The following is a 22482-nucleotide window of genomic DNA, read 5'->3' as shown; positions in this document are numbered from 1 at the left end:
CACATGTGAGAGGTAGCGGTATCAATACCCGCATTCTCCAGGTTCTTTTCAGAGGCTGTAATTGGGAGGAGTTCTCTTATTTTTGCAAGGTCAGATTTATTGTACTGCGCATATTTTTGCAATCTTATCTGTTAAAAATTGTGTTTGTTGGAAGTGACACTTGTCATGTAGGGGGATTAGCTCAAGTGGTAGAGCGTTTTCTTAGCATGTGAGAGGTAGCAGGATCAATACCTGTGTTTTCCCCGAGTCAGTATTTTCTTTTCTATTAAACTGTGTATTTAGAAACTTTAGGAGAGAACCTATTTTGCACTACATTCTCTCCACAAGTTAAAAATTTGGTGGACTAGTGGACAAGAAATGTTTTTGAGTCTTTTCTCATTGATTGCATTCGCAACTATAAAGAGCTTTTGTTTTCCAATATGTAGGTGGCAGTGGCTAGGAACAAAATCAAAAGAGTGATTATTTGAAATGAAGATGGTTTTACAAGTTTATTTTCTTTAGGACTTCAAAAGGAAAAAAAAGTTGACTTGTAATTTTCCACAGTATGTGGGGGATTAGCTCAAGCGGTAGAGCGCTCGCTTTGCATGTGAGAGGTAGCGGGATTGATATACCCTCTTTTTCCAGATTATTTTTAGAGGCTGTAATTGGGAAGAGTTCTTGTATTTTTGCAAGGTCAGATTCATTGTACTGCGCATATTTTTGCAAACTTATCTGTTAAAAATTGTGTTTGTTGGCAGCACTGCTGAGATCACCGGCCATTTTGCTCATGGAAGGCAGTGTGAGCTGCCAGAAGCTGCTCTTTATTCCTCTTTCCTTTGAGGGAATCTAGTGTAAGGTGGGACAGTGAGCCTTAGTGATAGCTGGGATGCCGGAGAGCTCCTCTGTTGCCATGCTGCTGGCTGCTGTTCCTTTGAGCTGATCTCAGAAGATGGAATGCAGGCTGATAGAATGCTGTGTGCTCTTTATCTAGCGCTGGAGTGGGCTTTTTGTCTTGTAAAGGCAAGATTCCCCTGCAACGTTATCTGAACGGCTCTACCCTAGCTGGTGACCCAAACAAAGGGTGTTGCCCTTTTTTTATACAGGCAGGCGGCAGAGGGGTAGATAAAGGCAGGTGTATTAAGGAGCCGGAGGCACAGATCGGTGTCTTAGGTTTACATGATCCCTACTGGGGACAGCTGGCTGGACACCTCCAAGGTACACAAGACTGCTGTCCATCCCTGTGACAGGGGCACTTGGATTTGGCCACAACCGAAACTGCCAGACCTTGTTGAGAGTTTAAATAAACACAGGCTGCGTGTTCCAGAGAAACAGCCTCTTAACCTGCGCTGCACTTGTCCTGGCGTCTGAAGGCACCTGCTCGGCAAACTGAAGACATCTGTGTTTCAAACTGCGGAGTGAAGATGAATACAGATAGCGGTGGATATGCTCGCAAACCAAGGATTGGTACAAGACAATGTTCAAGCAGATCCACATGGTTCACAAGCCAGACAATGACAGTGATTTTTCAAACACAGCCTACGCATATGATACAGATTCAACAATTTCTGCCTTTTCACATCCTGCTGCAAAGACGCAGACCTACCGGCCTTTGTCTAAAAGTGTCTCTGACAACGGCACTGATATATTTCGAGCTTCATCGCCTCTTCCTCCTCCCATACCTGTGCCTCCTCCATCCGTGCCTCTCAGACCTCGAGAGCAGTCTTCTCCAGAAAAAAATGAATGGGAACCACCGGACAGGAAAGTGGACACCCGCAAGTTTCGCTCAGAACCAAGAAGTATCTTTGAGTATGAGCCAGGAAAGTCATCCATTCTTGAGCACGAAAGACCGACTTCCTTGTACCAGCCTTCAATTGAAAGGGGCAACGAAAGGCCTTCTAGTTCGGCAAGCGACTTCAGGAAGAGAAGGAAGTCTGAGCCCAGTGTGGGCCACCAGAGAGCTCACAATGACCACAATGCAAACAGGGCCAGCCTGAGCAAGGGAGACGCACTAAGCGCAAACGCCACTCTGAGAAAGCCTTTCGTTAGTTCTTCTCCGTCCTCTCCCTCACGCTCTAAAGCTGACCAGGATTCTCCACGAAACTACTCGTCTGCATTCACCGATGTGAGCCGGACAACAGCGAGAAGGGGAGCCCAAGAGAGAGAGGCAGCCAGGGCTGTGTATGACTTTAAAGCTCAGTCTGCAAAAGAGCTGTCGTTTAAGAAGGGAGATACAGTATACATCCTCCGGAAAATTGACAAAAACTGGTTGAAAAAATTAGCCCAGATGGGAAAGCACAGCCAGTACGGCCCCCGCCGCCAGCGCAGGTCCGAGAGATTGGAGAAGCGATAGCCAAATACAGTTTCACTGCTGACACAAATGTGGAGCTCTCTCTCAAAAAGGGTGACAGAGTGATACTACTTAAGAAGGTTGATCAAAACTGGTTTGAGGGTAAAATTCCTGGAACTAACAGACAAGGCATCTTCCCTGCATCCTATGTGGAAATTATAAAGAAGAGTCCTTCGAAGAGTGTTGGAGCTTCGCCCGATCGGTCGATACCTCACGGCTACTCAAGTGATAGACTGCACAGTCCAGCTACACGTCCAGTGTTTACTCATGAAAATATACAGACCATGGGGGAACCGTATCAGTCTCTGTATAACTACACTCCACGCAATGAAGATGAGTTGGAGCTCAGAGAAGGGGATGTGATCGATGTCATGGAAAAGTGCGATGATGGATGGTTTGTAGGCACATCGCGACGAACAAAATTTTTCGGGACTTTCCCTGGAAATTATGTGAAGCGGCTATGAATGAATGGTCATCCTGTCGCTGTCTGACACCGCACGTCTAGGTCACTTTGTTAGGAAGCACACTTCTGTTTTTTGACCCGACAGTCTGAAATTCACGTGTAGTCTGCCAACATTTTCTTGCAGTATTAGAGATCAGCCATTTTCTAGGCACTTATGAAGCTAACTTACCACGCTTCACTCTTTGAGAACGTTATTTCCGGAGGACGCGCTGTCTCTGCCAATGTCTTTGTGAAAAACCACACTGCATTATTTCGTAAGCTAGGAATGTGACGTGACACAATCAGGATCTGGTAGTGGATACATGCAGCTTTGTTGAGGTGTGTTGGTAATCTGGTCTATGAGTCTGATAAATTGCTTGAACAGTCATTTCTGACAACTGCTGGACATTTTAATACAAGTTTCACCTTCGTGACACAGTTTTTGCTAAGTAGAAACGTAAAAGTGTAGCAATCACGGCCTTTTATCTTCTGACCACAAATGTAGCCACTGCAGAGCGCACCACGTCTAAAGAATTAGATCTGAATAAAAATCAAATACGTAAGAAACAAGAGCTTAAATGTGATCAGTTCTTCCATGATGAAGAAATATTAACAAAACAAATAGCCTGGCAAAAATTATAATAACCTCTATGCCCACACAAGCTGTAAGACTGATCATCTTGGGTGTTTCACCTTCCTAGCTTCCCTTCTTGCCGATAGGCAAGGGTTATGGCCAAGCGTGTTACAATCAGGGTGAAATTATTGAAAACATCAGTGCTTCCTCATGGAAAGTCCATGGTAATGGTGAGCTACATCGATCATGCTTTTGTGCACCAACAAACACACTTTATAAGACTAGTCCTTGGAGGGCAATGTCCTCATCTATTAGCTATCTACACCTTTTTATTTTTCTCCATAGAGAACACTTGTGTGAGGTGTGAGTCAATTGTAGTATGAATGCTTATTCTATAAGACGGACCGAAATGTGTTGGGAGTTGACTTTTATTCAAGAGGCTGCAAGTGCTGTAAACCAGCCATCATTGAAGTCCTGATACCGTTACAACACAAGAGAGAGTGAGAGTGAGCGACTGGTTGATCTGCAGACTATTGTATTAAGACAAAGAATAATGTAACATTAAGAGAAGCGTTTGCTGTTAAGACACTGAGTGTTTTCAGTACATATATATTTCTGTTAAACATTTCCGTGCGTTACAGATTGTTATTAGTGTAACACTAGTATTAAACTTGACTTACACTTTCATGATTTAAAAAAAAAAAAAAAAATTGTGTTTGTTGGAGGGGACACTCGTTGTGTAGGAGGATTAGCTCAAGTAGTAGAGCGCTCGCCTAGCATGTGAGAGGTAGTGTGATCGATAACTGCATTCTCCACGAGTCAGTATTTTCTTTTCTATTAAACTGTGTATTTAGAAACTTAAGCAGAGGACCTATTTTTGCACTACCTTCTCTCCACAAGTTAAACATTTGGTGGACTAGTGGACAAGAAATGTTTTTGAGTGTTTTCTCATTGATTGCATTCGCAACTATAAAGAGCTTTTGTTTTCCAATATGTAAGTGGCTCAGAAAACACACTAACCCAAAGAGTATTGAAAAAGAAAACAAAAGGCTCACTTAGCGTTGAGTAGGTTTTTATTGCTTTAATCCTCCCTCTGACCATTTCAACTCTTTTTCAAAGACCAGCTTCCATTAGTGACACTTTTTCTCAACTGGCAGGGTGCTAGGAAAAAAAACAAAAGAGTGATTATTGGAAATGAAGATGGTCTTACAAGTTTCTATTCTTTAGGACTTTAAAAAGAAAGAAAAGTTGACTTCTGATTTTCAGCAGTGTCTGGGGGATTAGCTCAAGTATTAGAGCACTCACTTCTCATGTGAGAGGCAGTGGGATCGATACCTGCATTCGCCAGGTTCTTTTTAGAGACTGTAATTGGGACGAGTTCCTGTATTTTTGCAAGGTCAGATTTATTGTACTGCGCATATTTTTCCAATCTTATCTGTTAAAAATTGTGTTTGTTGGATGTGACACCATCTCCCTAGACTGACATTGGCATTATGTCTCTCTTTTCCTCTTCATCTATCTTTGTTCTCTTTATATCCCAACCCTTTCTCTACCTCTCCCTGTTTGTCCACTTTTTCTTTACCGCTACCTTTTGTCACTTCCTCTCCCCTTTTCTTTAATATCTCTATTTTCATTATCTTTCCTCCTGTTGCATTTTATATAATCTCTCTAATCTAGTTCTCCCCTTTCTGATGTTCCTTGACCAGCCCAAAGAGGTAAGGAATCTGGCCCAGTATTTAGAGGTGGCTATTCAGGTAAGGTGAGCGCTTTTGATGTTGGGGAATATGATTAATGCCATTTGATTTTGACCAACTAGCAAATGGATAGCAACATAGGGTTCCAATAAAAACTAGCTTCCCATACCAGGAGTTGGACCCGGGCCGCCTGGGTGAAAACCAGGAATCCTAACCGCTAGACCATATGGGATACATGACTGCACCCTGCACACACCACGTGGGATGGTGTATGTGACGGAGCATCCACAGATCCTATAGGAGGTGAACCTTTTTATTTTAAAATACAGTTGTAATGCCTGTCAGTCCGCGGCTGCAGTTGATGAGTTCCTGTTCCAATGATCTTTGTGAGATGCGTCAGAGTTATAGTTTCTTTGGATCTTCCCAGATAAAGTGGTCCTTTTGCTGACCACGGAATTCGCACCTAAAGTCCACTCTTCACTCTGTAGGATCAACCTACCATTTTTTTTCCCGTCTCACAAAAATAAAAAGCATTCCTTCGAGCTGGAATCGAACCAGCGACCTGAGGATGTCTGATTATTTTCTACAGTCCTCCGCTCTACCAGCTGAGCTATTGAAGGTCATGATTTGGAGGGCTGTCCATGCTGACTGTACCTGGAGCAGCCCCTCCCTCACCAACATGGTATGCATTGTGTTACAAGCTACATCAAGTTGAAGGGTTAACATTGCAAACGGCTTGAAACTTACTGAATAGACTCGGATGTGTAAAAAAAAAAAATAAACGTTGCGTTGGCCGGGAATCGAACCCGGGTCAACTGCTTGGAAGGCAGCTATGCTCACCACTATACCACCAACGCTGGACAGATAGATAGACTTTAAACCAGAGATGGGAAGGTCTGCGAAAAAAAAACCGAAAAAAACCCCCCAAAAAACATGAGAAAAAAACCCATTTTCCTCCCGTTTTTTTCCAAAGCCATTTTTTGTTTGTGGAAAATGATGTCATATCCCGGCGCTCAGACTCAGCAGCACTCAGAGGATGCTCACTCTCTATGGAGGTTGCGTAACGTTTTCTTTAATTTCATAAAAATGAACCCTGCTGATGATGTCCTGGGAAAGGCTGGGTTTTGAGACCCTTGAGTTTTAAGATAATGTGAGTTAGATCCAGTCTGATATACAACGAAGGTAAAAGAAGTGTGGAACCAGTTTTCACAGAGCCCGATAGATCTGCTACATGGGTGGTTTTAGGAGTTCTGCATATGTAGATGTTATTGTGTCATTTTGCAGCCTTTAGCAGAATTTATTTTTATGTGGAATATGGAATGTTTCATCAGAACATTTAGAAATCTGGCCGAATTTCAGGAAATGTTAAAAATTGTCATCTTCTGCCTTGGTCAGTTCCTGTGCTCTGGCCTGGCTTCTTTCTACACTTAAGCTTCTTTAGCGTAGCGGTTAGAGCGTTTGCCTCACGTGAGAAAGGTCCCCGGTTCGAAACGCTTCTTTTCATGACCTAAGGATGTCTGATTGTTTTCTACAGTCTTCCGCTCTACCAGCTGAGCTATCGAAGGTCATGATTTGGTGCGCTGTCCATGCTGACTGTACCTGGAGCAGCCCCTCCCTCACCAACATGGTATGCATTGTGTTACAAGCTACAGCAAGTTGAAGGGTTAACATTGCAAACGGCTTGAAACTTACTGAATAGACTCGGATGTGTAAAAAAAAAAATAAACGCTGCGTTGGCCGGGAATCGAACCCGGGTCAACTGCTTGGAAGGCAGCTATGCTCACCACTATACCACCAACGCTGGACAGAGAGATAGGCTTTAAACCAGAGATGGGAAGGTCTGCGGAAAAAAAAAACGAAAAAAAACCCCCAAAAAAACATGAGAAAAAAAACCATTTTCCTCCCGTTTTTTTCCAAAGCCATTTTTTGTTTGTGGGAAATGATGTCATATCCCGGCGCTCAGACTCAGCAGCACTCAGAGGATGCTCACTCTCTATGGAGGTTGCGTAACGTTTTCTTTAATTTCATAAAAATGAACCCTGCTGATGATGTCCTGGGAAAGGCTGGGTTTTGAGACCCTTGAGTTTTAAGATAATGTGAGTTAGATCCAGTCTGATATACAACGAAGGTAAAAGAAGTGTGGAACCAGTTTTCACAGAGCCCGATAGATCTGCTACATGGGTGGTTTTAGGAGTTCTGCATATGTAGATGTTATTGTGTCATTTTGCAGCCTTTAGCAGAATTTATTTTTATGTGGAATATGGAATGTTTCATCAGAACATTTAGAAATCTGGCCGAATTTCAGGAAATGTTAAAAATTGTCATCTTCTGCCTTGGTCAGATCCTGTGCTCTGGCCTGGCTTCTTTCTACACTTAAGCTTCTTTAGCGTAGCGGTTAGAGCGTTTGCCTCACGTGAGAAAGGTCCACGGTTCGAAACTGGGTCGAAACGCTTCTTTTCATTATTCCCATTTAACATACAGAACCGATGACTTCATCACCAAAGAGGGCAATCTGCTCCTCAGTTTTGTACCAGAAGGTGGTGCTGTTGCCCTAGGTCTTGGCCTAGTCAAGAAAATGGTGGTCAATCTACTGATGTCTTTCTTTCAGGTAAATGACTGGTGCTTCACATACTTTTTGCTTTGTTGCTTTAGTGTATTCCTTTGTTTTTCTTGTTTGCAATTTGGATGTTGAGATGATTTTTCCATGATATGTTTGAACCTGATGCAGAACTCACTCTAACTATAAAATGAAATACCTGGTCAGTATATTGTGGTGCTATCAAATCTATACATATAATGTAATGTTGTTATAATTACAGCTGTTTTGTGATTCGTACGGATAGTTACCTGTAAGTTGTCGGTGGCCAGACTGGGGATAACTAAGCAGCACTGGCAGTTTCAGGAATTCCACCCTGCCTCCAGCAATCATCAGATATAGAAGATATAATACTTGATCCCTTTATGCCCATCTCATGGTGATGGGGCTGCCCTGAGAACAAGAGCAGTATGATCAGGTTTTATCATAAGTTTGTCCTGTGTTATTCACTTTTCCCGCAGTGACAGTTTCTTTTACATAAATAGAATTTTCTGAAGGGATAAATTATACATATTACATATAAAACATATACACTTTATGAAAGGATGTGGACACCCCTCCTAATTATTGAGTTTAGGTATTTCAGCCACATCCATTGCTAACAGGTGTATAAAATCAAGCACATAGTCGACCATCTCCCTAGACAGACATTGGCATTATGTCTCCCTTTTCCTCTTCATCTATCTTTGTTCTCTTTATCTCCCAACCCTTTCTCTTTACCTCTCCCTGTTTGTCCACTTTTTCTTTACCGCTACCTTTTGTCACTTCCTCTCCCATTTTCTTTAATCTATCCTCCTTTTCTTTAATCTCTCCATTTTCATTATCTTTCCTCCTGTTGCATTTTATATAATCTCTCTTTTCTATTTCTCCCCTTTCTGATGTTCCTTGACCAGCCCAAAGAGGTAAGGAATCTGGCCCAGTATTTTGAGGTGGATATTCAGGTAAGGTGAGCGCTTTAGATGTTGGGGAATATGATTAATGCTATTTGATTTGACCAACTAGCAAATGGATAGCAACATGGGGTTCCAATAAAAACTAGCTTCCCATACCGGGAGTCGAACCCGGGCCGCCTGGGTGAAAACCAGGAATCCTAACCGCTAGACCATATGGGATACATGTCTACACCCCTGCGCACACCACATGGGATTGTGTATGTGACGGAGCATCCACAGATCCTATAGGAGGTGAACCTTTTTATTTTAAAATACAGTTGTAATGCCTGTCAGTCCGCGGCTGCAGTTGATGAGTTCCTGTTCCAATGATCTTTGTGAGATGCGTCAGAGTTATAGTTTCTTTGGATCTTCCCAGATAAAGTGGTCCTTTTGCTGACCACGGAATTCGCACCTAAAGTCCACTCTTCACTCTGTAGGATCAACCTACCATTTTTTTTCCCGTCTCACAAAAATAAAGAGCATTCCTTCGAGCCGGAATCGAACCAGCGACCTAAGGATGTCTGATTGTTTTCTACAGTCCTCCGCTCTACCAGCTGAGCTATCAAAGGTCATGATTTGGTGCGCTGTCCATGCTGACTGTACCTGGAGCAGCCCCTCCCTCACCAACATGGTATGCATTGTGTTACAAGCTACAGCAAGTTGAAGGGTTAACATTGCAAACGGCTTGAAACTTACTGAATAGACTCGGATGTGTAAAAAAATAAATAAACGCTGCGTTGGCCGGGAATAGAACCCGGGTCAACTGCTTGGAAGATAGCTATGCTCACCACTATACCACCAACGCTGGACAGAGAGATAGGCTTTAAACCAGAGATGGGAAGGTCTGCGGAAAAAAAAAAACGAAAAAAAACCCCCAAAAAAACATGAGAAAAAAAACCATTTTCCTCCCGTTTTTTTCCAAAGCCATTTTTTGTTTGTGGGAAATGATGTCATATCCCGGCGCTCAGACTCAGCAGCACTCAGAGGATGCTCACTCTCTATGGAGGTTGCGTAACGTTTTCTTTAATTTCATAAAAATGAACCCTGCTGATGATGTCCTGGGAAAGGCTGGGTTTTGAGACCCTTGAGTTTTAAGATAATGTGAGTTAGATCCAGTCTGATATACAACGAAGGTAAAAGAAGTGTGGAACCAGTTTTCACAGAGCCCGATAGATCTGCTACATGGGTGGTTTTAGGAGTTCTGCATATGTAGATGTTATTGTGTCATTTTGCAGCCTTTAGCAGAATTTATTTTTATGTGGAATATGGAATGTTTCATCAGAACATTTAGAAATCTGGCCGAATTTCAGGAAATGTTAAAAATTGTCATCTTCTGCCTTGGTCAGATCCTGTGCTCTGGCCTGGCTTCCTTCTACACTTAAGCTTCTTTAGCGTAGCGGTTAGAGCGTTTGCCTCACGTGAGAAAGGTCCACGGTTCGAAACTGGGTCGAAACGCTTCTTTTCATTATTCCCATTTAACATACAGAACCGATGACTTCATCACCAAAGAGGGCAATCTGCTCCTCAGTTTTGTACCAGAAGGTGGTGCTGTTGCCCTAGGTCTTGGCCTAGTCAAGAAAATGGTGGTCAATCTACTGATGTCTTTCTTTCAGGTAAATGACTGGTGCTTCACATACTTTTTGCTTTGTTGCTTTAGTGTATTCCTTTGTTTTTCTTGTTTGCAATTTGGATGTTGAGATGGTTTTTCCATGATATGTTTGAACCTGATGCAGAACTCACTCTAACTATAAAATGAAATACCTGGTCAGTATATTGTGGTGCTATCAAATCTATACATATAATGTAATGTTGTTATAATTACAGCTGTTTTGTGATTCGTACGGATAGTTACCTGTAAGTTGTCGGTGGCCAGACTGGGGATAACTAAGCAGCACTGGCAGTTTCAGGAATTCCACCCTGCCTCCAGCAATCATCAGATATAGAAGATATAATACTTGATCCCTTTATGCCCATCTCATGGTGATGGGGCTGCCCTGAGAACAAGAGCAGTATGATCAGGTTTTATCATAAGTTTGTCCTGTGTTATTCACTTTTCCCGCAGTGACAGTTTCTTTTACATAAATAGAATTTTCTGAAGGGATAAATTATACATATTACATATAAAACATATACACTTTATGAAAGGATGTGGACACCCCTCCTAATTATTGAGTTTAGGTATTTCAGCCACATCCATTGCTAACAGGTGTATAAAATCAAGCACATAGTCGACCATCTCCCTAGACAGACATTGGCATTATGTCTCCCTTTTCCTCTTCATCTATCTTTGTTCTCTTTATCTCCCAACCCTTTCTCTTTACCTCTCCCTGTTTGTCCACTTTTTCTTTACCGCTACCTTTTGTCACTTCCTCTCCCATTTTCTTTAATCTATCCTCCTTTTCTTTAATCTCTCCATTTTCATTATCTTTCCTCCTGTTGCATTTTATATAATCTCTCTTATCTATTTCTCCCCTTTCTGATGTTCCTTGACCAGCCCAAAGAGGTAAGGAATCTGGCCCAGTATTTTGAGGTGGATATTCAGGTAAGGTGAGCGCTTTAGATGTTGGGGAATATGATTAATGCTATTTGATTTGACCAACTAGCAAATGGATAGCAACATGGGGTTCCAATAAAAACTAGCTTCCCATACCGGGAGTCGAACCCGGGCCGCCTGGGTGAAAACCAGGAATCCTAAACGCTAGACCATACGGGATACATGTCTACACCCCTGCGCACACCACATGGGATTGTGTATGTGACGGAGCATCCACAGATCCTATAGGAGGTGAACCTTTTTATTTTAAAATACAGTTGTAATGCCTGTCAGTCCGCGGCTGCAGTTGATGAGTTCCTGTTCCAATGATCTTTGTGAGATGCGTCAGAGTTATAGTTTCTTTGGATCTTCCCAGATAAAGTGGTCCTTTTGCTGACCACGGAATTCGCACCTAAAGTCCACTCTTCACTCTGTAGGATCAACCTACCATTTTTTTTCCCGTCTCACAAAAATAAAGAGCATTCCTTCGAGCCGGAATCGAACCAGCGACCTAAGGATGTCTGATTGTTTTCTACAGTCCTCCGCTCTACCAGCTGAGCTATCAAAGGTCATGATTTGGTGCGCTGTCCATGCTGACTGTACCTGGAGCAGCCCCTCCCTCACCAACATGGTATGCATTGTGTTACAAGCTACAGCAAGTTGAAGGGTTAACATTGCAAACGGCTTGAAACTTACTGAATAGACTCGGATGTGTAAAAAAAAAAATAAACGCTGCGTTGGCCGGGAATCGAACCCGGGTCAACTGCTTGGAAGGCAGCTATGCTCACCACTATGCCACCAACGCTGGACAGAGAGATAGGCTTTAAACCAGAGATGGGAAGGTCTGCGGAAAAAAAAAAACGAAAAAAAACCCCCAAAAAAACATGAGAAAAAAAACCATTTTCCTCCCGTTTTTTTCCAAAGCCATTTTTTGTTTGTGGGAAATGATGTCATATCCCGGCGCTCAGACTCAGCAGCACTCAGAGGATGCTCACTCTCTATGGAGGTTGCGTAACGTTTTCTTTAATTTCATAAAAATGAACCCTGCTGATGATGTCCTGGGAAAGGCTGGGTTTTGAGACCCTTGAGTTTTAAGATAATGTGAGTTAGATCCAGTCTGATATACAAAGAAGGTAAAAGAAGTGTGGAACCAGTTTTCACAGAGCCCGATAGATCTGCTACATGGGTGGTTTTAGGAGTTCTGCATATGTAGATGTTATTGTGTCATTTTGCAGCCTTTAGCAGAATTTATTTTTATGTGGAATATGGAATGTTTCATCAGAACATTTAGAAATCTGGCCGAATTTCAGGAAATGTTAAAAATTGTCATCTTCTGCCTTGGTCAGATCCTGTGCTCTGGCCTGGCTTCTTTCTACACTTAAGCTTCTTTAGCGTAGCGGTTAGAGCGTTTGCCTCACGTGAGAAAGGTCCCCGGTTCGAAACTGGGTAGAAACGCTTCTTTTCATTATTCCCATTTAACATACAGAACCGATGACTTCATCACCAAAGAGGGCAATCTGCTCCTCAGTTTTGTACCAGAAGGTGGTGCTGTTGCCCTAGGTCTTGGCCTAGTCAAGAAAATGGTGGTCAATCTACTGATGTCTTTCTTTCAGGTAAATGACTGGTGCTTCACATACTTTTTGCTTTGTTGCTTTAGTGTATTCCTTTGTTTTTCTTGTTTGCAATTTGGATGTTGAGATGATTTTTCCATGATATGTTTGAACCTGATGCAGAACTCACTCTAACTATAAAATGAAATACCTGGTCAGTATATTGTGGTGCTATCAAATCTATACATATAATGTAATGTTGTTATAATTACAGCTGTTTTGTGATTCGTACGGATAGTTACCTGTAAGTTGTCGGTGGCCAGACTGGGGATAACTAAGCAGCACTGGCAGTTTCAGGAATTCCACCCTGCCTCCAGCAATCATCAGATATAGAAGATATAATACTTGATCCCTTTATGCCCATCTCATGGTGATGGGGCTGCCCTGAGAACAAGAGCAGTATGATCAGGTTTTATCATAAGTTTGTCCTGTGTTATTCACTTTTCCCGCAGTGACAGTTTCTTTTACATAAATAGAATTTTCTGAAGGGATAAATTATACATATTACATATAAAACATATACACTTTATGAAAGGATGTGGACACCCCTCCTAATTATTGAGTTTAGGTATTTCAGCCACATCCATTGCTAACAGGTGTATAAAATCAAGCACATAGTCGACCATCTCCCTAGACAGACATTGGCATTATGTCTCCCTTTTCCTCTTCATCTATCTTTGTTCTCTTTATCTCCCAACCCTTTCTCTTTACCTCTCCCTGTTTGTCCACTTTTTCTTTACCGCTACCTTTTGTCACTTCCTCTCCCATTTTCTTTAATCTATCCTCCTTTTCTTTAATCTCTCCATTTTCATTATCTTTCCTCCTGTTGCATTTTATATAATCTCTCTTATCTATTTCTCCCCTTTCTGATGTTCCTTGACCAGCCCAAAGAGGTAAGGAATCTGGCCCAGTATTTTGAGGTGGATATTCAGGTAAGGTGAGCGCTTTAGATGTTGGGGAATATGATTAATGCTATTTGATTTGACCAACTAGCAAATGGATAGCAACATGGGGTTCCAATAAAAACTAGCTTCCCATACCGGGAGTCGAACCCGGGCCGCCTGGGTGAAAACCAGGAATCCTAACCGCTAGACCATACGGGATACATGTCTACACCCCTGCGCACACCACATGGGATTGTGTATGTGACGGAGCATCCACAGATCCTATAGGAGGTGAACCTTTTTATTTTAAAATACAGTTGTAATGCCTGTCAGTCCGCGGCTGCAGTTGATGAGTTCCTGTTCCAATGATCTTTGTGAGATGCGTCAGAGTTATAGTTTCTTTGGATCTTCCCAGATAAAGTGGTCCTTTTGCTGACCACGGAATTCGCACCTAAAGTCCACTCTTCACTCTGTAGGATCAACCTACCATTTTTTTTCCCGTCTCACAAAAATAAAGAGCATTCCTTCGAGCCGGAATCGAACCAGCGACCTAAGGATGTCTGATTGTTTTCTACAGTCCTCCGCTCTACCAGCTGAGCTATCAAAGGTCATGATTTGGTGCGCTGTCCATGCTGACTGTACCTGGAGCAGCCCCTCCCTCACCAACATGGTATGCATTGTGTTACAAGCTACAGCAAGTTGAAGGGTTAACATTGCAAACGGCTTGAAACTTACTGAATAGACTCGGATGTGTAAAAAAAAAAATAAACGCTGCGTTGGCCGGGAATCGAACCCGGGTCAACTGCTTGGAAGGCAGCTATGCTCACCACTATACCACCAACGCTGGACAGAGAGATAGGCTTTAAACCAGAGATGGGAAGGTCTGCGGAAAAAAAAAAACGAAAAAAAACCCCCAAAAAAACATGAGAAAAAAAACCATTTTCCTCCCGTTTTTTTCCAAAGCCATTTTTTGTTTGTGGGAAATGATGTCATATCCCGGCGCTCAGACTCAGCAGCACTCAGAGGATGCTCACTCTCTATGGAGGTTGCGTAACGTTTTCTTTAATTTCATAAAAATGAACCCTGCTGATGATGTCCTGGGAAAGGCTGGGTTTTGAGACCCTTGAGTTTTAAGATAATGTGAGTTAGATCCAGTCTGATATACAACGAAGGTAAAAGAAGTGTGGAACCAGTTTTCACAGAGCCCGATAGATCTGCTACATGGGTGGTTTTAGGAGTTCTGCATATGTAGATGTTATTGTGTCATTTTGCAGCCTTTAGCAGAATTTATTTTTATGTGGAATATGGAATGTTTCATCAGAACATTTAGAAATCTGGCCGAATTTCAGGAAATGTTAAAAATTGTCATCTTCTGCCTTGGTCAGATCCTGTGCTCTGGCCTGGCTTCTTTCTACACTTAAGCTTCTTTAGCGTAGCGGTTAGAGCGTTTGCCTCACGTGAGAAAGGTCCCCGGTTCGAAACTGGGTAGAAACGCTTCTTTTCATTATTCCCATTTAACATACAGAACCGATGACTTCATCACCAAAGAGGGCAATCTGCTCCTCAGTTTTGTACCAGAAGGTGGTGCTGTTGCCCTAGGTCTTGGCCTAGTCAAGAAAATGGTGGTCAATCTACTGATGTCTTTCTTTCAGGTAAATGACTGGTGCTTCACATACTTTTTGCTTTGTTGCTTTAGTGTATTCCTTTGTTTTTCTTGTTTGCAATTTGGATGTTGAGATGATTTTTCCATGATATGTTTGAACCTGATGCAGAACTCACTCTAACTATAAAATGAAATACCTGGTCAGTATATTGTGGTGCTATCAAATCTATACATATAATGTAATGTTGTTATAATTACAGCTGTTTTGTGATTCGTACGGATAGTTACCTGTAAGTTGTCGGTGGCCAGACTGGGGATAACTAAGCAGCACTGGCAGTTTCAGGAATTCCACCCTGCCTCCAGCAATCATCAGATATAGAAGATATAATACTTGATCCCTTTATGCCCATCTCATGGTGATGGGGCTGCCCTGAGAACAAGAGCAGTATGATCAGGTTTTATCATAAGTTTGTCCTGTGTTATTCACTTTTCCCGCAGTGACAGTTTCTTTTACATAAATAGAATTTTCTGAAGGGATAAATTATACATATTACATATAAAACATATACACTTTATGAAAGGATGTGGACACCCCTCCTAATTATTGAGTTTAGGTATTTCAGCCACATCCATTGCTAACAGGTGTATAAAATCAAGCACATAGTCGACCATCTCCCTAGACAGACATTGGCATTATGTCTCCCTTTTCCTCTTCATCTATCTTTGTTCTCTTTATCTCCCAACCCTTTCTCTTTACCTCTCCCTGTTTGTCCACTTTTTCTTTACCGCTACCTTTTGTCACTTCCTCTCCCATTTTCTTTAATCTATCCTCCTTTTCTTTAATCTCTCCATTTTCATTATCTTTCCTCCTGTTGCATTTTATATAATCTCTCTTATCTATTTCTCCCCTTTCTGATGTTCCTTGACCAGCCCAAAGAGGTAAGGAATCTGGCCCAGTATTTTGAGGTGGATATTCAGGTAAGGTGAGCGCTTTAGATGTTGGGGAATATGATTAATGCTATTTGATTTGACCAACTAGCAAATGGATAGCAACATGGGGTTCCAATAAAAACTAGCTTCCCATACCGGGAGTCGAACCCGGGCCGCCTGGGTGAAAACCAGGAATCCTAACCGCTAGACCATATGGGATACATGTCTACACCCCTGCGCACACCACATGGGATTGTGTATGTGACGGAGCATCCACAGATCCTATAGGAGGTGAACCTTTTTATTTTAAAATACAGTTGTAATGCCTGTCAGTCCGCGGCTGCAGTTGATGAGTTCCTGTTCCAATGATCTTTGTGAGATGCGTCAGAGTTATAGTTTCTTTGGATCTTCCCAGATAAAGTGGTCCTTTTGCTGACCACGGAATTCGCACCTAAAGTCCACTCTTCACTCTGTAGGATCAACCTACCATTTTTTTTCCCGTCTCACAAAAATAAAGAGCATTCCTTCGAGCCGGAATCGAACCAGCGACCTAAGGATGTCTGATTGTTTTCTACAGTCCTCCGCTCTACCAGCTGAGTTATCGAAGGTCATGATTTGGTGCGCTGTCCATGCTGACTGTACCTGGAGCAGCCCCTCCCTCACCAACATGGTATGCATTGTGTTACAAGCTACAGCAAGTTGAAGGGTTAACATTGCAAACGGCTTGAAACTTACTGAATAGACTCGGATGTGTAAAAAATAAAATAAACGCTGCGTTGGCCGGGAATCGAACCCGGGTCAACTGCTTGGAAGGCAGCTATGCTCACCACTATACCACCAACGCTGGACAGAGAGATAGGCTTTAAACCTGAGATGGGAAGGTCTGCGGAAAAAAAAAACGAAAAAAAAACCCCAAAAAAACATGAGAAAAAAAACCATTTTCCTCCCGTTTTTTTCCAAAGCCATTTTTTGTTTGTGGGAAATGATGTCATATCCTGGCGCTCAGACTCAGCAGCACTCAGAGGATGCTCACTCTCTATGGAGGTTGCGTAACGTTTTCTTTAATTTCATAAAAATGAACCCTGCTGATGATGTCCTGGGAAAGGCTGGGTTTTGAGACCCTTGAGTTTTAAGATAATGTGAGTTAGATCCAGTCTGATATACAACGAAGGTAAAAGAAGTGTGGAACCAGTTTTCACAGAGCCCGATAGATCTGCTACATGGGTGGTTTTAGGAGTTCTGCATATGTAGATGTTATTGTGTCATTTTGCAGCCTTTAGCAGAATTTATTTTTATGTGGAATATGGAATGTTTCATCAGAACATTTAGAAATCTGGCCGAATTTCAGGAAATGTTAAAAATTGTCATCTTCTGCCTTGGTCAGATCCTGTGCTCTGGCCTGGCTTCCTTCTACACTTAAGCTTCTTTAGCGTAGCGGTTAGAGCGTTTGCCTCACGTGAGAAAGGTCCACGGTTCGAAACTGGGTCGAAACGCTTCTTTTCATTATTCCCATTTAACATACAGAACCGATGACTTCATCACCAAAGAGGGCAATCTGCTCCTCAGTTTTGTACCAGAAGGTGGTGCTGTTGCCCTAGGTCTTGGCCTAGTCAAGAAAATGGTGGTCAATCTACTGATGTCTTTCTTTCAGGTAAATGACTGGTGCTTCACATACTTTTTGCTTTGTTGCTTTAGTGTATTCCTTTGTTTTTCTTGTTTGCAATTTGGATGTTGAGATGATTTTTCCATGATATGTTTGAACCTGATGCAGAACTCACTCTAACTATAAAATGAAATACCTGGTCAGTATATTGTGGTGCTATCAAATCTATACATATAATGTAATGTTGTTATAATTACAGCTGTTTTGTGATTCGTACGGATAGTTACCTGTAAGTTGTCGGTGGCCAGACTGGGGATAACTAAGCAGCACTGGCAGTTTCAGGAATTCCACCCTGCCTCCAGCAATCATCAGATATAGAAGATATAATACTTGATCCCTTTATGCCCATCTCATGGTGATGGGGCTGCCCTGAGAACAAGAGCAGTATGATCAGGTTTTATCATAAGTTTGTCCTGTGTTATTCACTTTTCCCGCAGTGACAGTTTCTTTTACATAAATAGAATTTTCTGAAGGGATAAATTATACATATTACATATAAAACATATACACTTTATGAAAGGATGTGGACACCCCTCCTAATTATTGAGTTTAGGTATTTCAGCCACATCCATTGCTAACAGGTGTATAAAATCAAGCACATAGTCGACCATCTCCCTAGACAGACATTGGCATTATGTCTCCCTTTTCCTCTTCATCTATCTTTGTTCTCTTTATCTCCCAACCCTTTCTCTTTACCTCTCCCTGTTTGTCCACTTTTTCTTTACCGCTACCTTTTGTCACTTCCTCTCCCATTTTCTTTAATCTATCCTCCTTTTCTTTAATCTCTCCATTTTCATTATCTTTCCTCCTGTTGCATTTTATATAATCTCTCTTATCTATTTCTCCCCTTTCTGATGTTCCTTGACCAGCCCAAAGAGGTAAGGAATCTGGCCCAGTATTTTGAGGTGGATATTCAGGTAAGGTGAGCGCTTTAGATGTTGGGGAATATGATTAATGCTATTTGATTTGACCAACTAGCAAATGGATAGCAACATGGGGTTCCAATAAAAACTAGCTTCCCATACCGGGAGTCGAACCCGGGCCGCCTGGGTGAAAACCAGGAATCCTAAACGCTAGACCATACGGGATACATGTCTACACCCCTGCGCACACCACATGGGATTGTGTATGTGACGGAGCATCCACAGATCCTATAGGAGGTGAACCTTTTTATTTTAAAATACAGTTGTAATGCCTGTCAGTCCGCGGCTGCAGTTGATGAGTTCCTGTTCCAATGATCTTTGTGAGATGCGTCAGAGTTATAGTTTCTTTGGATCTTCCCAGATAAAGTGGTCCTTTTGCTGACCACGGAATTCGCACCTAAAGTCCACTCTTCACTCTGTAGGATCAACCTACCATTTTTTTTCCCGTCTCACAAAAATAAAGAGCATTCCTTCGAGCCGGAATCGAACCAGCGACCTAAGGATGTCTGATTGTTTTCTACAGTCCTCCGCTCTACCAGCTGAGCTATCAAAGGTCATGATTTGGTGCGCTGTCCATGCTGACTGTACCTGGAGCAGCCCCTCCCTCACCAACATGGTATGCATTGTGTTACAAGCTACAGCAAGTTGAAGGGTTAACATTGCAAACGGCTTGAAACTTACTGAATAGACTCGGATGTGTAAAAAAAAAAATAAACGCTGCGTTGGCCGGGAATCGAACCCGGGTCAACTGCTTGGAAGGCAGCTATGCTCACCACTATGCCACCAACGCTGGACAGAGAGATAGGCTTTAAACCAGAGATGGGAAGGTCTGCGGAAAAAAAAAAACGAAAAAAAAACCCCAAAAAAACATGAGAAAAAAAACCATTTTCCTCCCGTTTTTTTCCAAAGCCATTTTTTGTTTGTGGGAAATGATGTCATATCCCGGCGCTCAGACTCAGCAGCACTCAGAGGATGCTCACTCTCTATGGAGGTTGCGTAACGTTTTCTTTAATTTCATAAAAATGAACCCTGCTGATGATGTCCTGGGAAAGGCTGGGTTTTGAGACCCTTGAGTTTTAAGATAATGTGAGTTAGATCCAGTCTGATATACAACGAAGGTAAAAGAAGTGTGGAACCAGTTTTCACAGAGCCCGATAGATCTGCTACATGGGTGGTTTTAGGAGTTCTGCATATGTAGATGTTATTGTGTCATTTTGCAGCCTTTAGCAGAATTTATTTTTATGTGGAATATGGAATGTTTCATCAGAACATTTAGAAATCTGGCCGAATTTCAGGAAATGTTAAAAATTGTCATCTTCTGCCTTGGTCAGATCCTGTGCTCTGGCCTGGCTTCTTTCTACACTTAAGCTTCTTTAGCGTAGCGGTTAGAGCGTTTGCCTCACGTGAGAAAGGTCCCCGGTTCGAAACTGGGTAGAAACGCTTCTTTTCATTATTCCCATTTAACATACAGAACCGATGACTTCATCACCAAAGAGGGCAATCTGCTCCTCAGTTTTGTACCAGAAGGTGGTGCTGTTGCCCTAGGTCTTGGCCTAGTCAAGAAAATGGTGGTCAATCTACTGATGTCTTTCTTTCAGGTAAATGACTGGTGCTTCACATACTTTTTGCTTTGTTGCTTTAGTGTATTCCTTTGTTTTTCTTGTTTGCAATTTGGATGTTGAGATGATTTTTCCATGATATGTTTGAACCTGATGCAGAACTCACTCTAACTATAAAATGAAATACCTGGTCAGTATATTGTGGTGCTATCAAATCTATACATATAATGTAATGTTGTTATAATTACAGCTGTTTTGTGATTCGTACGGATAGTTACCTGTAAGTTGTCGGTGGCCAGACTGGGGATAACTAAGCAGCACTGGCAGTTTCAGGAATTCCACCCTGCCTCCAGCAATCATCAGATATAGAAGATATAATACTTGATCCCTTTATGCCCATCTCATGGTGATGGGGCTGCCCTGAGAACAAGAGCAGTATGATCAGGTTTTATCATAAGTTTGTCCTGTGTTATTCACTTTTCCCGCAGTGACAGTTTCTTTTACATAAATAGAATTTTCTGAAGGGATAAATTATACATATTACATATAAAACATATACACTTTATGAAAGGATGTGGACACCCCTCCTAATTATTGAGTTTAGGTATTTCAGCCACATCCATTGCTAACAGGTGTATAAAATCAAGCACATAGTCGACCATCTCCCTAGACAGACATTGGCATTATGTCTCCCTTTTCCTCTTCATCTATCTTTGTTCTCTTTATCTCCCAACCCTTTCTCTTTACCTCTCCCTGTTTGTCCACTTTTTCTTTACCGCTACCTTTTGTCACTTCCTCTCCCATTTTCTTTAATCTATCCTCCTTTTCTTTAATCTCTCCATTTTCATTATCTTTCCTCCTGTTGCATTTTATATAATCTCTCTTATCTATTTCTCCCCTTTCTGATGTTCCTTGACCAGCCCAAAGAGGTAAGGAATCTGGCCCAGTATTTTGAGGTGGATATTCAGGTAAGGTGAGCGCTTTAGATGTTGGGGAATATGATTAATGCTATTTGATTTGACCAACTAGCAAATGGATAGCAACATGGGGTTCCAATAAAAACTAGCTTCCCATACCGGGAGTCGAACCCGGGCCGCCTGGGTGAAAACCAGGAATCCTAACCGCTAGACCATACGGGATACATGTCTACACCCCTGCGCACACCACATGGGATTGTGTATGTGACGGAGCATCCACAGATCCTATAGGAGGTGAACCTTTTTATTTTAAAATACAGTTGTAATGCCTGTCAGTCCGCGGCTGCAGTTGATGAGTTCCTGTTCCAATGATCTTTGTGAGATGCGTCAGAGTTATAGTTTCTTTGGATCTTCCCAGATAAAGTGGTCCTTTTGCTGACCACGGAATTCGCACCTAAAGTCCACTCTTCACTCTGTAGGATCAACCTACCATTTTTTTTCCCGTCTCACAAAAATAAAGAGCATTCCTTCGAGCCGGAATCGAACCAGCGACCTAAGGATGTCTGATTGTTTTCTACAGTCCTCCGCTCTACCAGCTGAGCTATCAAAGGTCATGATTTGGTGCGCTGTCCATGCTGACTGTACCTGGAGCAGCCCCTCCCTCACCAACATGGTATGCATTGTGTTACAAGCTACAGCAAGTTGAAGGGTTAACATTGCAAACGGCTTGAAACTTACTGAATAGACTCGGATGTGTAAAAAAAAAAATAAACGCTGCGTTGGCCGGGAATCGAACCCGGGTCAACTGCTTGGAAGGCAGCTATGCTCACCACTATACCACCAACGCTGGACAGAGAGATAGGCTTTAAACCAGAGATGGGAAGGTCTGCGGAAAAAAAAAAAACGAAAAAAAACCCCCAAAAAAACATGAGAAAAAAAACCATTTTCCTCCCGTTTTTTTCCAAAGCCATTTTTTGTTTGTGGGAAATGATGTCATATCCCGGCGCTCAGACTCAGCAGCACTCAGAGGATGCTCACTCTCTATGGAGGTTGCGTAACGTTTTCTTTAATTTCATAAAAATGAACCCTGCTGATGATGTCCTGGGAAAGGCTGGGTTTTGAGACCCTTGAGTTTTAAGATAATGTGAGTTAGATCCAGTCTGATATACAACGAAGGTAAAAGAAGTGTGGAACCAGTTTTCACAGAGCCCGATAGATCTGCTACATGGGTGGTTTTAGGAGTTCTGCATATGTAGATGTTATTGTGTCATTTTGCAGCCTTTAGCAGAATTTATT

General features: G+C 42.1%; 1 protein-coding gene and 21 non-coding genes across 22 annotated transcripts; 1 reads left to right on the top strand and 21 right to left on the bottom strand.

Moving 5' to 3' along the window:
• Positions 1-1453: 1453 nt before the first annotated feature.
• LOC128484190 (sorbin and SH3 domain-containing protein 2-like) lies at positions 1454-3325 on the top strand. Its single transcript, XM_053460509.1, is given in 2 exon segments — positions 1454-2243; positions 2246-3325. Coding segments are annotated over 2 exon segments (1335 nt in total). The 3' UTR covers positions 2791-3325.
• A 1871-nt stretch (positions 3326-5196) lies between these two features.
• On the bottom strand, positions 5197-5268 carry TRNAE-UUC (transfer RNA glutamic acid (anticodon UUC)). Its single transcript has one exon. It is a non-coding gene; the product is annotated as a tRNA-Glu (tRNA).
• Positions 5269-5570: 302 nt separating this feature from the next.
• Positions 5571-5656, bottom strand: TRNAY-GUA (transfer RNA tyrosine (anticodon GUA)). Its single transcript is given in 2 exon segments — positions 5571-5606; positions 5620-5656. It is a non-coding gene; the product is annotated as a tRNA-Tyr (tRNA).
• Positions 5657-5821: 165 nt separating this feature from the next.
• On the bottom strand, positions 5822-5893 carry TRNAG-UCC (transfer RNA glycine (anticodon UCC)). Its single transcript has one exon. It is a non-coding gene; the product is annotated as a tRNA-Gly (tRNA).
• An 872-nt stretch (positions 5894-6765) lies between these two features.
• Positions 6766-6837, bottom strand: TRNAG-UCC (transfer RNA glycine (anticodon UCC)). Its single transcript has one exon. It is a non-coding gene; the product is annotated as a tRNA-Gly (tRNA).
• A 1835-nt stretch (positions 6838-8672) lies between these two features.
• TRNAE-UUC (transfer RNA glutamic acid (anticodon UUC)) lies at positions 8673-8744 on the bottom strand. Its single transcript has one exon. It is a non-coding gene; the product is annotated as a tRNA-Glu (tRNA).
• A 303-nt stretch (positions 8745-9047) lies between these two features.
• TRNAY-GUA (transfer RNA tyrosine (anticodon GUA)) lies at positions 9048-9133 on the bottom strand. The gene is given in 2 exon segments: positions 9048-9083; positions 9097-9133. It is a non-coding gene; the product is annotated as a tRNA-Tyr (tRNA).
• Positions 9134-11205: 2072 nt separating this feature from the next.
• On the bottom strand, positions 11206-11277 carry TRNAE-UUC (transfer RNA glutamic acid (anticodon UUC)). The gene has a single exon. It is a non-coding gene; the product is annotated as a tRNA-Glu (tRNA).
• Positions 11278-11580: 303 nt separating this feature from the next.
• On the bottom strand, positions 11581-11666 carry TRNAY-GUA (transfer RNA tyrosine (anticodon GUA)). The gene is given in 2 exon segments: positions 11581-11616; positions 11630-11666. It is a non-coding gene; the product is annotated as a tRNA-Tyr (tRNA).
• A 164-nt stretch (positions 11667-11830) lies between these two features.
• TRNAG-UCC (transfer RNA glycine (anticodon UCC)) lies at positions 11831-11902 on the bottom strand. The gene has a single exon. It is a non-coding gene; the product is annotated as a tRNA-Gly (tRNA).
• A 1836-nt stretch (positions 11903-13738) lies between these two features.
• On the bottom strand, positions 13739-13810 carry TRNAE-UUC (transfer RNA glutamic acid (anticodon UUC)). The gene has a single exon. It is a non-coding gene; the product is annotated as a tRNA-Glu (tRNA).
• A 303-nt stretch (positions 13811-14113) lies between these two features.
• Positions 14114-14199, bottom strand: TRNAY-GUA (transfer RNA tyrosine (anticodon GUA)). Its single transcript is given in 2 exon segments — positions 14114-14149; positions 14163-14199. It is a non-coding gene; the product is annotated as a tRNA-Tyr (tRNA).
• A 164-nt stretch (positions 14200-14363) lies between these two features.
• Positions 14364-14435, bottom strand: TRNAG-UCC (transfer RNA glycine (anticodon UCC)). Its single transcript has one exon. It is a non-coding gene; the product is annotated as a tRNA-Gly (tRNA).
• A 1836-nt stretch (positions 14436-16271) lies between these two features.
• On the bottom strand, positions 16272-16343 carry TRNAE-UUC (transfer RNA glutamic acid (anticodon UUC)). The gene has a single exon. It is a non-coding gene; the product is annotated as a tRNA-Glu (tRNA).
• Positions 16344-16646: 303 nt separating this feature from the next.
• TRNAY-GUA (transfer RNA tyrosine (anticodon GUA)) lies at positions 16647-16732 on the bottom strand. Its single transcript is given in 2 exon segments — positions 16647-16682; positions 16696-16732. It is a non-coding gene; the product is annotated as a tRNA-Tyr (tRNA).
• Positions 16733-16896: 164 nt separating this feature from the next.
• On the bottom strand, positions 16897-16968 carry TRNAG-UCC (transfer RNA glycine (anticodon UCC)). The gene has a single exon. It is a non-coding gene; the product is annotated as a tRNA-Gly (tRNA).
• Positions 16969-18803: 1835 nt separating this feature from the next.
• TRNAE-UUC (transfer RNA glutamic acid (anticodon UUC)) lies at positions 18804-18875 on the bottom strand. Its single transcript has one exon. It is a non-coding gene; the product is annotated as a tRNA-Glu (tRNA).
• Positions 18876-19178: 303 nt separating this feature from the next.
• TRNAY-GUA (transfer RNA tyrosine (anticodon GUA)) lies at positions 19179-19264 on the bottom strand. The gene is given in 2 exon segments: positions 19179-19214; positions 19228-19264. It is a non-coding gene; the product is annotated as a tRNA-Tyr (tRNA).
• Positions 19265-19428: 164 nt separating this feature from the next.
• TRNAG-UCC (transfer RNA glycine (anticodon UCC)) lies at positions 19429-19500 on the bottom strand. Its single transcript has one exon. It is a non-coding gene; the product is annotated as a tRNA-Gly (tRNA).
• A 1836-nt stretch (positions 19501-21336) lies between these two features.
• On the bottom strand, positions 21337-21408 carry TRNAE-UUC (transfer RNA glutamic acid (anticodon UUC)). Its single transcript has one exon. It is a non-coding gene; the product is annotated as a tRNA-Glu (tRNA).
• Positions 21409-21711: 303 nt separating this feature from the next.
• On the bottom strand, positions 21712-21797 carry TRNAY-GUA (transfer RNA tyrosine (anticodon GUA)). The gene is given in 2 exon segments: positions 21712-21747; positions 21761-21797. It is a non-coding gene; the product is annotated as a tRNA-Tyr (tRNA).
• Positions 21798-21961: 164 nt separating this feature from the next.
• Positions 21962-22033, bottom strand: TRNAG-UCC (transfer RNA glycine (anticodon UCC)). The gene has a single exon. It is a non-coding gene; the product is annotated as a tRNA-Gly (tRNA).
• Between the last annotated feature and the right edge of the window lie 449 nt (positions 22034-22482).

This window comes from Spea bombifrons, chromosome 3, assembly GCF_027358695.1.
Source record: "Spea bombifrons isolate aSpeBom1 chromosome 3, aSpeBom1.2.pri, whole genome shotgun sequence".
NCBI classification, from domain to species: Eukaryota; Metazoa; Chordata; class Amphibia; order Anura; family Pelobatidae; genus Spea; species Spea bombifrons.
This window is presented reverse-complemented; position numbering and strand designations above follow the sequence as displayed.